General features: G+C 43.8%; 1 protein-coding gene across 4 annotated transcripts in view; it reads right to left on the bottom strand.

Moving 5' to 3' along the window:
• CRTC3 (CREB regulated transcription coactivator 3) overlaps positions 1-18417 on the bottom strand; it is a 134848-nt gene that overhangs the window by 72137 nt on the left and 44294 nt on the right. For all 4 annotated transcript variants that reach the window (XM_040414081.1, XM_040414080.1, XM_040414079.1 and 1 more), the window contains exon 3: positions 4900-5019. In XM_040414081.1, coding sequence (XP_040270015.1) covers positions 4900-5019 — 120 coding nt within the window. The remainder of the gene's footprint in view (positions 1-4899; positions 5020-18417) is intronic.

Consider the following 18417-nt stretch of genomic DNA (forward strand, 5'->3'; position numbering starts at 1 on the left):
GAAATGAATGGGTCCGGATTCAGTGCGGGTGCAATGCGTTCACCTACCGCATTGCACCCGCGTGGAAATCTCGCCCGTGTGAACGCAGCCTTACTAGTCCCACAAGTGGACTTTGACTGGTGATCCTCCGATTGTTCACATAGTACACTGTACTATGGGATACTGACTGGTGCAGCTTGACAGGCGTGCACTGCAGGCAAACCTGGGGCCTTAATTAGGCCCCCGGGCCCCATGCAAAGACAACGGCACCCCCGCAATCTCATTCGCAGGATGCTGATGCCTGACAGAGGGAGCCCCATCCTCTAAACCACTTAGGCCTCTTTCACACTGGCGTTTCTGGGTCCGCTTGTGAGATACGTTTCAGGGCTCTCACAAGCGGCCCAAAACGGATCAGTTCAGCCCCAATGCATTCTGAATGGATAAGGATCCGCTCAGAATGCATTAGTTTGGCTGTGTTTGGTCTCCGTTCCACTTTTGAGGCGGACACCAAAACGCTGCTTGCAGCGTTTTGGTGTCCGCCTGACAACGCGGAGCCAAACGGATCCGTCCTGACTTACAATGTAAGTCAATAGGGACGGATCAGTTTTCACGGACACAATAGGGTGCAATTGAAAACGGATCCGTCCCCTATTGACTTTCAATATAATTTAGGACGGATCCGTTTTGACTTAGACTTTTGACTTTTTTTATTTCAAAGAATAATGCAAATGGATCCGTTCTGAACGAATACAAGCATTTGCATTATCGGTGCGGATCCGTCTGTGCAGATACAAGACGGATCCGCACCGAACGCAGGTGTAAAAGTAGCCTTAGACGTCGTGTTTGCTATTGACCGTGGCATCTACGGTGTTAAACGGCTCTGATTGGGCACCTCTGCGGAACCGGGTAGTTATTGCAGATGCCTAGCTCTCACCTAAGTGTGGAGATCCTTGTCATCGTTCCATGGGAAACCCATGCACAGCGGCAGATGTTGATCTCCGCACAGCAGAAGGAGCTGGCCCGGGAGCCGGTAGGGGACCAGGTAGGTATGATCTCCACAGTGGGTAGGCCACTCTGTGAGGTCTGTCTTACTCTTGTATAACCCCTTTAAAACAATGGGGGAGGGGGGAGAGGTTATAATACTAAGGATCCACCATAATCTGTTATTTACTGTTCCCTCTTTCCTTATAAAGGATAGCGCAACATACTGCGCCACTCTGGCAGCTTTGCAATTCAACCGCATAGTCATGTTGACAATCTATGCAGAATTATGGCATTGGTAAGTGTTACACATCATAAGGAGGCAGGTGACATTCTTGTCGGACCCCCAACCCCTTTAAGATAGCCATACACAAAACAATGCCAGAAACCCCCATCCTAATGTGTATGGGGGACTTTCCAACGACGTATCGGGGGAGAAATGGATCGGACAGCTGTATATGCACTGCCCAATCTTTTAGTTTACATCCACGCTCGGCACGCAGTGCGTATGGCTAGTTGTAGAAAAACTAAACATCCCGGTTAGCTTTGTTCTAAATAGGCTAAATACATTTCAGCAATTCAAGAATACGGAAAATCCTTACCTAAAAAACGGCTGCGACATGTTCACAAGAAAAGACATCTAGGAAAAACACTTTGCACTTCTATTGGTTCCCTGTGCACTTCTTTTTTTACCAGCTACTTCCAAAAACCACATGAGAAGAGACTGATCCTTCCCTGCGCCATTCAGTCTGACAACTTTATTCGAGGTCTTACCTCAAATTTTTATTGCTGCTCAATATCAAGCCAGTGCAGCCCCCCAGCAAACCGGTATGAATGAGCAACCCAGCAAACAGTAGGCCTCGTCTCAGGACTGCAAGTTTCAACATACATTACCTACATATTAGCAGAAAATTAGAGGTTACGAGTTAAAGCCTGGTGTTAAAAGCTGTGATCCAGCCAATAAAAAAAGAGAGTCTAAAAAAATCTCATAATCATTTTTAAAGAAAATAAGATGAATCACTTAACAGACGTCACTCAACTGTCCACAGCCCGGCATGAGGATAGCCAAAATCAATGAACAAAAAAGCATGCACTAATAAATAAAAAATAAAAGTTAAGAAAAAAACTAACAAAAAAAAAACAAACACTGAAGGTTTAGGTAGTTTCTAATCTATAAAAAAAAAAACACATTCTCATCTGTGGGTGAAGCTTTAAAGCAGGGGTGCACAACGTTTTCTGGTTGGGGGCCACATTGCTGGACTGAACCAATGACGAGGGAAAAAAATATAATTAAATAATACTATATTTATGGCCTATTGAACATACAGTATATACCATTAATGTCTAGTTACAGTTCCAGGACTCCCATCTGCTGGGAGAAATACATGAAAAATACATGTGAGTCGCCACAAGACATAGACATGTCTGTTACCAGATGAATGGAGGCTGCACAGAATGGTATCAGGGGCTGCATGTGGCCCCCGGGCCACAGGTTGTGCACCCCTGCTTTAAAGGCTTTTTCATGAGTGCACAATATTGTTGGTCTATCTTCAGGAAAAAGTCGGACCCCCACAGACCCCCACCTACAGATCAGCCATCAGTATCCTGATCCTGAATAATATATATCATCACAAATGGTGAATAGTAAAGTAAAATAATAATATTAAATAACATTGGGAAAGTTCTATTGTGCTCTCAATAAGGGACCTGATCCAATTTTTAGGAACAGTTGACAAGGCTCAGTATGTAGAAAGGGGAGATCCTGGGTCAGTAACTATAAACTGTGCCGAATCCAAAAAGGAACACCAAAGATCTCACATCACTTACTTCACTATCACCTATGCAAATAGCACGAGGAGCTGCACAAGGTACATTGATGTCTCCATACCGTTGATTTCCCATGGCAGTAGATCTGCAGAAATATCGCTTTGAATATTCCCCTTTAATGATTGTCCAGACAGAAAAAAATAAAAAATAACAGAACGCCTGCTGGATCGTGGACAAACTCTCTCATGTAAGTCAGCTAGACACTGCACAGAATACATAGTTTGTAAGCCTGAAAAAGACATCCGTCCATCCAGTTCAGCTTATTATTCTGCAACGTTGACCCAGAAGAAGGCAAAAAAAAACCTCATCAAGTACAAGCCAATTTTCCTCATCTTAGGAGAAAAAAAACCTCACAGAATAACTTTCTGGATTAACGACCCTTCTCCAGACATCTTGGAACTAGAATTATATTGCTGCTCTCATGAAACATGTCTGGGCTCCTCATTATCACCACCATAATCTCAGCGCTCTTACAGTAAAGAATCCTCTTCTATGTTGGAGTATAAAACGTCTTTCCTCTAGATGTAGGGGATGTCCCCTCATCACAGTCATGGTCCTGGGAGAGATCTCTATATGGGCCTTTGATATAGTTATAGTTATTAGGTCACCTCTCAGCCATCTTTTTCTGGACTAAATAGCACTAATCTTGATGGCTGAACCATGTTCTTGATGACCATCTCCCCACCAACATGTACCTTCAGCTCAGATGCATTGCACTGCATGATCCTGTAATGTTAGAAAATAAGTGGAGCTGAACAGCTATGGCAGTGGTCCCCTCCAGGGGAAGCTTTCAGTATCCATATTTTGTATATTAGGCTGTCAACAAATCATACCTGCCCTTAAAGATCCTAGGAACAAAAAACACTAGTCATGCCACACATGGCTCTCCATCATTGAGATCATCCAACTTACCGTATATGTCTGACCAGCCACTGGATAGGGCTGCCAGGGGTGGGTACACATCCATAGTCATTGGACACTATAAGGGTCCATTCACACGTCCGCATTTCTAGGTCCGCATCCGCAATTATTTCAATGGGGCCGCAAAAGATGCAGACACCATAGACCCGTTCCGTAGCCCCACAAAAAAGATAGAGTATGCCCTATGGACGACAATAGGCATTACTACATAGGGCTGGCCGTGTGCGTTATGCAAAACTTGGAATGCACGTGGGCCGGTCCCCGTGTTTTGCGGACCATAAAACACTTACGGACGTGTGAATGGACCCTAGCTGTTTCTGTATCTTCTGAAGTGACTGGTGAAGGCGTGGTAGCCACTACCAAAGGAACAAGAAACATGGCACCTCCATTATCAAGATAGGTGCCCTAGCAGTCCGACCTCCACCAACCAGATACGTATGCTATTATTATTATTATCATAAATGTCTATATTGGGAAACCTGGTTTATAAAGCCAAATGAGGTGACTCAGTTGGCTGCTGACAGGAGTCCATTTTGTTTGAGGGTCATCCATACAAGCTGTGCTGCATAGATGACAAGAAACACAAACAAGCCCGATCTAGGACTACTTGGGGACTGATTTTTAAAGCAGGGTCACATACATAATTTAGAGTATTACATGTGCACAGCGATTCTAGGGAGTCTAGGAAAATAAGACTCGACTTCCACTAGAAAAAAAAACATAGGGGGTCATTTATCAAACTGGTGTAAAGCAGAACTGGCTTAGTTGCCCATAGCAACCAATCAGATTCCAACTTTAATTTTCTGAAGGAGCTGTGAAAAATGACAGGTGGAATCTGATTGGTTGCTATGGGCAATAAGCCAGGTCTGCTTTACACCAGTTTGAGAAATGACCCCCCTAGTGATTAGGATAAAACTGTATACCCATGTAGACAGACAGCAGAGATGTAAAAACACAATCAAAATAATAAATCAAGAGAGAGGAATTAACTGCAACACCAAAGAAAGGGTCTAAACTACAGCGTAAAGTAAATAAAATGCTCAGAGTCCCGTCCTAATGGGATAAGTGCTCGCTGCTGGAAGAGGTATTCTAATGAGCTGGAATCCGGACAAGATTTTACTGTTTACATGAAGCGCGGCAGACAGCACTACCACCAGCTTTCTGTGCTCTTTCATAAACCTTAAAGGATATTTGACGTCCATGCTTCTCTACGGGTCTGTGTAGAGGGGAATGCAGGCGATTCCGCGAAACCCTTTCCACCAACCCATGGTGCCTCATACCTCGTATATTATCCACTTGTTGAAAAGAAGCCTGTGAAAAAGAGAGAGAGAGAGAGAGGCAACATTAGCGGGATTAAAATAGGAGCACCACATACTGGCATTCATATGAAATGTCTCATTAACGGCCAATTAAGCTGCTAGGTGCCATGCCCCGGCTACAATGAGTAAACTAAAACCTGCATTTAGGGCTTATGCACATGAAAGTATTTTTTCCCGTTTTTTACAGGTCGTATGCGGAACCATTCATTTCAATGGGTCCGCAAAAAACACTGAAATGACTGTGCATTCCTTGTGTCCGCATGTTCGTTACGCAAAACAATAGAACATGTCCTATTCTTGTCCGTTTTGCGGACAAGGACAGGCATTGTTACAATGGATCCGCAAAATAAAACGGATCCAACATGGATGTCACCCGTTTTTTTGTTTTTTTTGAGGATCTGTGTTTTGCCGACAGCAAAATACATACGCTCGTGTGCATGAGCCCTAACATTTAAAGAGTCATCGTCTGCTATTCTGACATATCCGTTTTAGTAATTACTTGTGCATCCAATGAAATATCTAATCTGGAACACTACTCTATACCTGCCTGTTCCACTATTACTCCTCTTGGAATTGTATGAATACACTCACGGCTGGTTGTTAGGGCTCATGCACATGAGAATATTTTTATTCTGTGTCCGTATACGGAACCATTAACTTCAACAGCGCCCCCCAAAAAAGGAAATGATTCCGATGTACGAGTCATTTTCATAGCATGCACCATTCTTCTTAGTTTTTGTCCAAGACTCATTCATTCAAGTGAAACTGGTCTGCGACAAAAATGGACGCACCCGGACATCCACATATGTATGTGTTTTGCAGATGGTCATCTGAACCAGACCTTACAAACGTTCTGATAATACAATGATAGTAAAATATTACAGGAGAATAGCAAATGGCATGAAAAATTTGAGGAACATCTACCGTAAATCAAAAGGAGAACTTAACTTCTAAAAAAATCTTATCCTGGATATTGGATCGGCGTTTATAATATATCAAATAGCCAAGGATTCCCACATCTCACTTGTACCAACTTAAAGGGGTTGTCTCACTTCAGCAAGTGACATTTATCATGTAGAGGAAGTTAATACAAGGCACTTACTAGTGTATTGTGATCGTCCATATTGCTCCCCTTGCTGGCTCGATTCATTTTTCAATCGCATTATACACTGCTTGTTTCCATGGTTGTGACCACCCTGCAATCCATCAGGTGTGGTCGTGCTTGCACACTATAGGAAAATGTGCCGGCCTTTCTGGTAGCGGGGACCATGGGAGATTGCACAGGCTACTACTTTGTCCTACAGTGTACAAGCACGGCCACCGCTGCTGGATTACAGAGTGGTCATAACCATGGAATCGAGCAGTGTATAATGTGATGGAAAAATTAATCCAGCCAGCAAAGGAAGCAATATGGACAATCACAATACACTGGCTGAGGAAACGTATATGGGGGGCGGAATTGTTCCTCCCACATTATACTGATTATTGCCAGCACATCCCTCGTTTGGCTTATCAGAGGCACAATTATAATGGCTAATTACAGGGAATGAGGATTTCTTTGAATGTCTGTTCCCAATAATTCCCCTGAAAATCAAGCAGTGTAAAAACAACCATACCTTCTCAATAGCTGTTAGCCAATTTTTCGACTGACTACTGTCTCTCCGGACTCCACCCTACAAATAAATGTGTATTCAATGGGAGAAAGCCACTGTCAGACAACTCTAGCGGTGGCTTATCTCCCGGGAGAACAATAAGGATCGGGTGCGAAAGTACTCACTTCGCCTGATCCTTCTCCCCCTGACATCATCTGTCATGGGGAGAGTCAGGAGCTTCCCACTTGCCGTTAGCGACACGCTCATCACACAGTACACTAACAGGGCTACCCAGTAATACCTCCATGACTGACACTTTAAAATAATAAAAAGTCAAGGATAAGGTAGCCATTAATATGTATCGTCTTATTCAAGATAACAATTCTAGGACACGGATGGAAACTCCCATACTTATTCAGGTGCATGTTATGTATTATTTTTAGAGATGAGCGAATTTCCGCTTATGAAATTCGCTCATCTCTAATTATTTTCCCTAAATGATCAAGATATGGGCACAGGGGACATAGAAAGCATCTGAAACATCCGCCACAAATCTCTGCCAAAAACGGAATGAGTTATTTCAGCCTGTGCATCACATGCCAATTTTTTGCACAGGTTCCGATTTTTTATTTTTATTTTTTTACACAGCTTGCGGAAGAGTTTGAAACCTCGTCCACTTACTGTAAAATGTTGTAAATTTTCCACTGACAGAATATCCACAGCTTAGACACCATGTGTGGACATCCTTGGGCTGAAAGGGGTACTTGTACTACAGCAGATCACAGCTGGAATGACCCAAGGAACACTGTAACATTAAAACTTTCCACCTTCTGTCAGCAAGCACGTAATGTTCAAATGTAACAGCCGATTCCTCCTGCTGTCCCTTTGTATTCCAGGAGGACTTCAAAAATCCACGTGACCAATTCCATCCTTAACCTGGTATTTGGGAATTCCTTGTTTCCGCATATCATAAGGTGCGTGTGCAGTTGGATATATAGTTGCAAGAAAAAGTATGTGAACCCTTTGGAATGATATGGATTTCTGCACAAATTGGTCATAAAATGTGATCTGATCTTCATCTAAGTCACAACAATAGACAATCACAGTCTGCTTAAACTAATAACGCACAAAGAATTAAATGTTACCATGTTTTTATTGAACACACCATGTAAACATTCACAGTGCAGGTGGAAAAAGTATGTGAACCCCTAGACTAATGACATCTCCAAGAGCTAATTGGAGTGAGGTGTCAGCCAACTGGAGTCCAATCAATGAGATGAGATAGGAGGTGTTGGTTACAGCTGCCCTGCCCTATTAAAAAAAAAAAAACCGCACCGCAGTTCTGGGTTTGCTTTTCACAAGAAGCATTGCCTGATGTGAATGATGCCTCGCACAAAAGAGCTCTCAGAAGACCTACGATTAAGAATTGTTGACTTGCATAAAGCTGGAAAGGGTTATAAAAGTATCTCCAAAAGCCTTGCTGTTCATCAGTCCACGGTAAGACAAATTGTCTCTAAATGGAGAAAGTTCAGCACTGCTGCTACTCTCCCTAGGAGTGGCCGTCCTGTAAAGATGACTGCAAGAGCACAGCGCAGACTGCTCAATGAGGTGAAGAAGAATCCTAGAGTGTCAGCTAAAGACTTACAAAAGTCTCTGGCATATGCTAACATCCCCGTTAGCGAATCTGCGATACACTAAACAAGCATGGATTTCATGGGAGGATACCACAGAGGAAGCCACTCCTGTCCAAAAAAAACATTGCTGCACGTTTACAAGAGCACCTGGATGTTCCACAGCAGTACTGGCAAAATATTCTGTGGACAGATGAAACCAAAGTTGAGTTGTTTGGAAGAAACACACAACACTATGTGTGGAGAAAAAGAAGAACAGCACACCAACATCAAAACCTCATCCCAACTGTGAAGTATGGTGGTGGGGGCATCATGGTTTGGGGCTGCTTTGCTGCTGTCAGGGCCTGGATGGATTACTATCATCGAAGGAAAAATGAATTCCCAAGTTTATCAAGACATTTTACAGGACAACTTAAGGCCATCTGTCCACCAGCTGAAGCTCTGAAGATGGGTGTTGCAACAGGACAACAACCCAAAGCATAGAAGTAAATCAACAACAGAATGGCTTAAACAGAAGAAAATACGCCTTCTGGAGTGGCCCAGTCAGAGTCCTGACCTCAACCCGATTGAGATGCTGTTGCATGACCTCAAGAAAGTGATTCACACAAGACATCCCAAGAATATTGCTGAATAGAAACAGTTCTGTAAAGAGGAATGGTCAAGAATTACTCCTGACCGTTGTGCACATCTGATCTGCAACTACAGGAAACGTTTGGTTGAAGTTATTGCTGCCAAAGGAGGTTCAACCCGTTATTAAAGCCAAGGGTTCACATACTTTTTCCACCTGCACTGTGAATGTTTACACAGTGTGTTCGATATAAACATGGTAACATTTAATTCTTTGTGTGTTATTAGTTTAAGCAGACTGTGATTGTCTATTGTTGTGACTTAGATGAAGATCAGATCACATTTTATGACCAATTTGTGCAGAAATCCATATCATTCCAAAGGGTTAACATACTTTTTCTTGCAACTGTATCTCTAGCAAATTCTAATGTAGGAGACGCTTCCTGAGCAGCAGAGGTAAACAAATGTATGGATTAGCTTGGTCGTAAGTGACAACGTCACAGGGAAATTACAAGAACATACATTAGGTTCATACTGGGGACACGAATATTATGCAGCTTAAAGGAGTTGTCTAGCCTAGCGATGACATTTCTGTGTTGATAGCAAAAAGGAAGTACAGAAAAAGGCGGGAGACCCAGGTAGCATTGAAGTGGTGGGGTATTGGTGAGGTGAGCATTTCTTTAAAGCTTTCTTAAGGCTTTCTTTACAAAAAAGAAAAAGGCCAATAAGACCTTTAAAAGACTACAAAAAGCAGATAAACAATCAGTGATGAATGAATAGTTTCATACGAATCAACTCATCTCATCAACAAGAGTTCTTCACTTGCGAGGAGCTGAAGAAGCTCCCACCGCGCGACAATCTCGTGCTTCCGGTGCAGCTGCGACTAACGGCACAACCCCAGAAACCTTGCTTCCGACTGGACATATGCCGATACCCAGAAGCAAAGCGTCTGCACTTGTACCACTACTCGGAGCGGAGGCGCAGTTGCAAGATTTTCAGGCCTGGCGAGATAACCATCATTCTATCAAGTGTCCCTGCCTTACTCCATCTTTTCCTCTTCATAAACTTCTATGGGTTACAGTGGCAAACAGATCCCACAGTGAGTTAACTTCTAACCAGTCTTTAATGACGACAGATCTTATCATTCAATTAAGAGTGATCAGTGCTTTGGGGAGGGGACGGACGGACTGATAAGTGGAGAAAAAGTCATTTTCCTTGTTATCTTTGCTTGTACTATTGATTTATGCAACATGTGACACATGCTACCACTAAAATAAAGTAAAAAATATCAGAACTATTAAAAAAAAAAAAAAAAATTTACAATGAGCGATACAAATATGGGTCCTTGACTTGAGTTTTCAAACTCATTAACAGAAAGACGGAGAATACGATAAGCAATATTATCGGATCTATATAAAACAGCCATCACATGGATTATCCTGGCAGATCATATTTGTACAAAGTGGTAACGCTTGCTTCACAGTCCAAAAGGTCAGTAAACAACTTTCCAACTTACCTCTTCAATATTACAATGGCTCATCTTGTTTACTCTGCCTAAAAGATCTAAAAAAAAATCTAAAACCTTTTGAATATGTGCAGAGCCCGTTTGTGCTACAGGAGTGATAGCAAACGTACCGCGGTTAGTACACGTGAACGGAAAGAGCGTGCAGAATAACAACCAATGGACTGAATACTTTTCAGGATCTATCTCATGCCATATTTCTAGGGTTCCGGTTTTATGTATATACAGCATACACATTGTAATGGTATGCAAGTTTCTAAAATACTTTCCGCTTCCGCATCAGCACTGTGACACCACATAAAAGAGATCTTTGCTACCCACAGCAATTAGGGTTCAGTTTCCATTTCCAAAAATGTGACTAGATGTTGTGGGTGTTTTCTGTGAGACAGTTTTGAGATAGTTAACGGAAAAATAATTTAAGGGGTATTCCCGTCTTAGGGTACTTTCACACTAGCGTTTTTCTTTTCCAGCATTGAGTTCCGTCTTAGGGGCTCAATACCAGAAAAGAACTTATCCGTTTTATCCTAATGCATTCTGAATGGAGAGCAATCCGTTCAGGATGTCTTCAGTTCAGTCTTTTTGACTGATCAGGACGGAGATAATACCGCAGCATGCTACGGTTTTATCTCCGGCCCAAAAAACGGTACACTTGCCTGAATGCCGGATCCGGCATTTTTTTTTTTGCATAGGAATGTATCAGTGCCGGATCCGGCATTCAAAATACCAGAATGCCGGATCCGTCCTTCCGGTCTGCGCATCCGCAGACCGAAAAAAAGGTGAAAAAAAATAAATGCCGGATCCTAGATCTCTAGGACTCCCTTCTATCTCCCAACCCCTATCCTGCCTTGTAAGGTGGCCACATCCAAGTGGACAGTAAATGGAGGAGAGGTGGCCACAATGTGCATGGCTCCCTCCATTTACTTCCATGGGATTTAGTCTGGTAAGCACGCTCTCATTTTCTAAGCTTTCACGGAAATGAACGGAAAGAGCTATGTACACGTGCCGTTCATTCTCTGCCTTTATGTGGTGGCCATTGGCCTACTGTCCAGGCAAAAGGGCGGTCAAATGGAACAGAGAAGTAATATGGCCTTAAAGAGGACCTTTCACCGATTATTACACTATGAACTAAGTATACAGATATGTAGAGCGGCGCCCGGGGATCTCACTGCACTTACTATTATCCCCGGGCGCCGCTCCGTTCTCCCGCTATGCCCTCTGGTATTTCCGCTCACTAAGTTATGGTAGGTGGAGATTTCAGTCACTAAGTTATGGTAGGCGGAGTCTGCCCTTGTTCTGTTCTAGCGCTGGCCAATCGCAGCGCAGAGCTCACAGCCTGGGAGGTTATTTTCTCCCAGGCTGTGAGCTCTGCAATGCGATTGGCCAGCGCTACAGAAGAACAAGGGCAGACTCCGCCTACCATAACTTAGGGAACGGAGATACCGGAGGGCATAGCAGGAGAACGGAGCCGCGCCCGGGGATAATAGTAAGTGCAGTGAGATCCCCGGGCGCCGCTCTACATATCTGTATAGTTAGTTCATAGTGTAATAATCGGTGAAAGGTCCTCTTCGACAGCACTGTGACAGGTGTGTAGCTTCCAAGTTTCCACACACTGACAAACACAGAACTTGAAAAGGAAGAGGTATTGAAAACACATGTTGCATAACTTTTCATTCAGTAATGATTAAAGCACACCTGGCATTTCAGATGACTTTTCAGAATTAGCGGTCATGTGTACGTACATGTGGAATAACACTATATCTGGCCATTATTAAACTTGTATCATGCATTTATCCTCAGTTTTGGGTGGAGACTAGCTGCTATGATGTCTCCCATACCCTGCACACATAAACAAAGGGATTCTGCTTCCTATCTTCCTCTCTCAAAGCAGCAGCAGCATGGAGGACATTATATGCCAGTACTGAGAGTAGTGTAGCTGTGAATCCAGCAATGGGGTGATACAGTAAACACTTACGGGAACCAGCAGCATATCGGTGTGCCTGCCTCTCTCTCTCACTGTAAGCTCATCCAACCTCCCTCCCTGATGATCCATATTCATCTTGGCCTCTCTCTCAACAAAGATTTTCCAGTGAATTGAGAGTGAAGGATCAGTGCAGGAGGCTGAGGAGGAGGACTGGATTTGCTCTCTATATACACCTAGATGGACATGTACACAGAGGAGCAGTACATTGATTAGTATAATGTGAGGAGCCCTGTCTCGCCACACTAACGGAACAGCATAGGGCAGGTGTGATGCTCTAAGTCAGTGTTTCCCAACCAGTGTGCCTCCAGCTTTTGCAAAACTACAACTCCCAGCATGCCCGCACAGTCAAAGGCTGTCCGGGCATGCTGGGAGTTGTAGTTTTGCAACAGCTGGAGGCACACTGGTTGGGAAAGAATGCTCTAAGTCACCACCCCTCACTGCTCCTTGGTCTGACTGAGTGTTAAAGATCTTCTGCTTTGGCTTAAATATGGAACACTTGTTTTTTTCCTGATGGGTCACCCCACCACTTATTATTGGTGCTATGTTTTTAAATGCCCTTTATGCTATTTGCATTTGTGGTGCTATTATAGCCAGTGCTTTTGATATCTTTTTCTATTCAATAAATATATTGTTATTTATGGCGATTAAGCAGTAGCGTCCATGATTGTTTTTTTTTGGGGGGGTTGACATGTCCTATACTTAGCAACAACATGCAGACCAAGGACCCATTAAAGTCAATGCGACTTAGAATTTACAAATGGCGAAAAGACTTTTTATAGTCTGGTCGCCATTTGCGACCAGACCCGACGCTGCAGCTCTGCAGTTCAATACTGCGCCGGGGCACAGGAGATGATATTTCTCTTCCCCGCCACCTATGAGGTAGTAAATACCCACGCAGGCATGCATGATGCAAATAGGGACGACCAGCACTCAACCTTTTGTGTGCCCGCACGAGAAAAGAGCGAACTCCAGACCAATAATAAGGAAATCTCAGCGGACCACGACTTCTTCAATTCATATGCTTAGAGTTTTATTCCATAAATCCTTACAGTAATTGAACGCGTTTCGGCCCGTCCAGCCCGAAACGCGTACAATTACTGTAAGGATTTATGGAATAAAACACTAAGCTTATGAATTGAAGAAGCCGTGGTCCGCTGAGATTTCCTTATTACAGGCATGCATGATGACATCACCACAGCCGGCGCATGCGTGATAACGTAATCACGCCTGCCTGCGCCGGGACACAGCAAAGCGATGTGCTTTCCTTTGCCTGCCTGCGTCCCTCCATCCCAGGCTGTTGACCAAAAGAGGTTGCATCGTGAGTGCCGGCAAATGTGGGATAAGGTTGAGTATTCTTTTTTTTTTTTTCACTGCAGACTTGGGGGCCTTTACATACAGGAAGCATAGCACTGCAGGGGAGCATTGGGGACATAATACTGAAGGGGCACTGTTGGAGCATTATTCAATGGGAGCAGTATGAGGGACACTACGGCAGGGGCGCTGTGGGGGACATTACTACTGGAGGGGTGGCTTGGGGGAGTTTACTGTTGAAAGGGTACTGTGGGGGACATTACTAGTGGAGAGGCACTTTGGAGGACATTAATACTGGAGTTCTCTGTGGGGGGCAAAACTGGCAGCATTATTGGGGCACTCTAGAGGAATTTTTAATACAGGGGGCAGTATAAGGACCATTACTACATACGGAGGCTCTATACGGGCATTACCAGGGCATTTTTAATATGAGGGAAATATATGGGACATTACTGGATGCACTGGGGGGGGGGGGGGGGCATTTTAATCTTGAGGCACTATAGCAGGATTTTTTTGTACATGGGCATTACTACTAGGGGCACTATAGTGGCATTTTTACCTGGGGTAAAATAGGAGATATTAATGCTGGAGGCACTGTAGGAACATTTCTATTACAGATATATAAAAGAGGACATTATTTTTAGGGACATAGTCCTACCACTTTACAAATCGCTAGTCAGACCACACATGGAGTACTGTGCACAGTTCTGGGCTCCTGTAAACAAGGCAGACATAGCAGAGCTGGAGATGGTTCAGAGGAGGGCAACTAAAGTAATAACTGGAATGGGGCAACTACAGTACCCTGAAAGATTATCAAAATTAGGGTTATTCACTTTAGAAAAAAGACGACTGAGGGGAGATCTAATTAATATGTATAAATATATCAGGGGTCAGTACAGAGATCTATCCCATCAGCTATTTATCCCCAGGACTGTGACTGTGACGAGGGGACATCCTCTGCGTCTGGAGGAAAGAAGGTTTGTACACAAACATAGAAGAGGATTCTTTACAGTAAGAGCAGTGAGACTATGGAACTCTCTGCCTGAGGAGGTGGTGATGGTGAGTTCACTAAAAGAGTTCAAGAGGGGCCTGGATGTATTTCTGGAGTGTAATAATATTACAGGCTATAGCTACTAGAGAGGGGTCGTTGATCCAGGGAGTTATTGCATGATTGGAGTCGGGAAGGAATTTTTTTTTTCCCCTAAAGTGGAGAAAATTGGCTTCTACCTCACAGGGGTTTTTGCCTTCCTCTGGATCAACTTGCAGGATAACAGGCCGAACTGGATGGACAAATGTCTTTTTTCGGCCTTATGTACCATGTTACTATGTTACTAAACAGGCATTATTACTGGGAGCATAATATAGAGTTTTATTATTATTATTTAGGGCATTTTAGCGGACATTACTATTACTGGGGGAAGGCACAGGGGACATTATAATTGCTCGAGTCACCACAGGGACACTATGTCTACTGGGGTCACTATTTTTTCAACCAGGGTATTGGGGAGCACAGTGGGCACAGAACTGAGAGGGACAGCAGGATGACATTGTTGGGAAACCAGGGTGGGGAGGTTGTGTTGAAAATGTAAGGAGACTTATAGAAAAATTTAGAAATCTAACATGTTTTAATAAACTCTGCAGAGACCAGATGCGGCTGAAAGACTTTGTCATGGCGGTCTGGGTCAAACGAAGGAGAAGAGGAAAGAGAAGGTCTACATGACAGGAGAGGTCACTGGATGGAAGAGGTATGTGTTGCTGTAGTCTCCTTTGTTTCCTAGTGCTGGCAGGAAGTCTGCTGTATGTAGAGCTGGCTAACAACTGTGACCTGCATCTAATCTTCTCCTCCAAGTCTTTTTTAATTAGAATGATATGAATTTAAATTTGGCAACTAAAAATTTAATTTGGCTCCTAAATGTTTTAGTGTATTCAAAGACCACAGCACTCAATAGTTACGTTGCATAAACTTATTGTAATTTATTTAATTTAATCCATCCTGAGAAATTATGGTATTTTTAGCCACTGGTCAACGTTTCGGTCTACTTTAGACCTTGTTCACGGCCTTAGTTCATTGTAGCATGATGGATGCAGGATGGCATCATGCTAAAATGAACTAAAGCTGTGAACAAGGTCTAAGGTAGACCGAAACGTTGGCCAGTGGCTAAAAATAATTTCTCAGGATGGATTAAATTAAATAGATTACAAGAAGTTTATGCAACGTCACTATTGAGTGCCGTGGACTTTGAATACATTGAAACCCGTTTTACCACTGAGCACCACCTTTTCATTAGAGGAGTGCCGTTCAATTCACTTTACTAACCTAACTTTTTCAGCTCAGGAGCCAATGGCTCCTAGTTATTTTGTTTAGTCTGGAGCATTGCAATGGGCCCACACCGTGCATTCATCCAGTATCCGTGTTTTGTGGATAGTCATGTGAATGCCCCCTTATTGTTCCACACGGCGAGAAACCTTTTTAATGGGACTGATATTAGTGAGGATAGCATGAAGTGTTGCTAGACTACACTGCTGCATTACTCTCCCAACAAGCATGGCTGATGTGCACTGGAAATACTGGGTGATACTGGTATGCTATGTACAAGCAGACGGCTGTAAGTTCTACAGGTAAATGATCAGCAATTGTAGAAAACAACAAGGTGAACGTCCGAATCTTGATTCCATGAAAATTATGACCCGTTATATACGGTTCACTTCTTACCATCACCCCCCGAGCATAGAGACTAAACACAGGAACATTCTCATCATAATATCTTTGATAAGGTTCGAAAGGAAGGAAGGGCTGACATTAAACCATCAGACTCCCGTACTGACCACAGGTGCAGACAATATTCAGATCTCAGTGGGACAAGACATCAAAGTGGAGGAATCCTGAAGCTGATATTTGCAGAATAGAAAAGCCTCATAACATGTATTTTAGCTCAGGATTTTCTTTGGTCACATTGCAAGACAACTCTTTAAAGGGGTTCTCCGAGAATACTGATTTTTCAGCGTGCCCCTGACCTGCCTCCATAAACAGAAGATTCAGACCTACCTGCTTCATGCTCCTCAGCTGTGTCCATGGCTTGTTTTCTTCCAGAGCTGCATGGTCACAGGCTCCGCTGCAGCCAACGACTGGCTTCAGCAGTGACGTGGCCAGAAGCAGCCTCTGTTTATGGAGGCAGGTAGAGGGCACTAGCCGAAAAAAAACAACAACACTATTCCGCCAATGTAACAGCGGCTGCTGTGCGCCCCGTTACCCTGCCTACCGCCACTGTCCCGGGAGCCATTTTCAGCGGTGATCTGCTGCCAGCGTTTCCTTTTAGCCCTGGCCACAGCATGCTTGCTGCTTGTTTCCTGCAGCATTTCCTTAAGGGCCGGCGCGTGTCACTTCTTGTGTTTTATGGGTTGGATCATGTGACCTCATCAACCAATCATAGCCCTCCTTCACATATATAAGTGGCTCAGCCCCCTTCCCAGATGCCTCAGTGTCAAGGTCCTTGTGTCCTGCTAAGGTGCCTGATATCCGCTGGTGTTCCTGACTCGTACTTGTATTCCTGGATTCTGCTACCTGTTTGATCCCTGCCTGCTTGCCTTGACTCTCCTGTTGCCGACACGGATTGCCTGACCTGTACCTGTGCTGCCTGCCCTGCCCTGACCTATTGCCCGTCTGACTTAGTCTCTGCCTCATCCTTCGGTCCTGCACTGTTGCTCCTGGTTACGACTTAGCCTGCTGACAACGCCTGTACCTCTGGTACCTCCTGGTCCGCCTGGACCAGTTGCCTCGTGTGACTATCCTCCTCAAGAGGTAGCGACCTGGTGTTCCCCTTGGGAAAGTCTATCCCCACCATCAGGGGTACTGTGAAGATTGAGGGGGTTCACTTAGACAACGCCCTTACAGGAGGTAGGACACGTGGCATAGTGGGTTCACACCCGCTGGTTCGGGACAGCCATAAGCCAACATTTTAGCTAGTAACATGCTCGTTTCTGGGTGTAAGCTTATTGCTACAGTTCTCCATGAACAGCACATGTACCCATTGATTTTAAGGTCTTTGTTCACACATCAAATGTGAAATCACGGGAGCAGGTACTATTGGGCTGTGATGTCAACCAAACACGCCCAATGAGGTCTTATGGGTCTGTGAAAAACAACTGACAACATGGATGGCAGCCATGTCCGGTCAAGGTTTTTCACGGGGATGCTCTGGAAATTAATTTTCAGCTGCACAGTGTCTGTGGAATATGGATGACAGTGGGAGGGCAAAAAAATATATTAAAAAATGGACACACGCAAAAAACACGGATTCCTCCCGGACATCTTCAAGGGTATTTCAGTGACGAATTTTCCACGGATGTCAGACGAACATGAAAATGTGATAAGAGGCCTAAGGACTCGATCGTATGTATTTTGCGGTACGCAAAACACAGATCCACAAAAAATAAGGATGGCGTCCGTGTGCATTCTGCGGACAATAATAGGACAAATTTTATTTTTTTGCTGAATGGACGTACGGACACAAAACACATACTGAGTAACTTCTGTTTTATCGCAGCCCCATTGAATTGAATGGTTCTGCATACTAGCCACACAAAAAAAAAAAAAAAACAGACACGGAAACAACATACATTCGTGTGCATGAGCCCTAAGGAAAATAAATTTAAAGGATTGCAAACTATTGTGTATGTAAGTTTTACATTTCTCTATTTGGGATTTTGTTATACCAGTTTAGGACAAGTCTTGCTGTAAATTTTAGAAGGTACTGCACTGCACACATGAAGCCATTTTTAAAGAAGG

The sequence above is a fragment of the Bufo bufo genome, chromosome 1 (assembly GCF_905171765.1).
Source record: "Bufo bufo chromosome 1, aBufBuf1.1, whole genome shotgun sequence".
Taxonomy (NCBI): domain Eukaryota; kingdom Metazoa; phylum Chordata; class Amphibia; order Anura; family Bufonidae; genus Bufo; species Bufo bufo.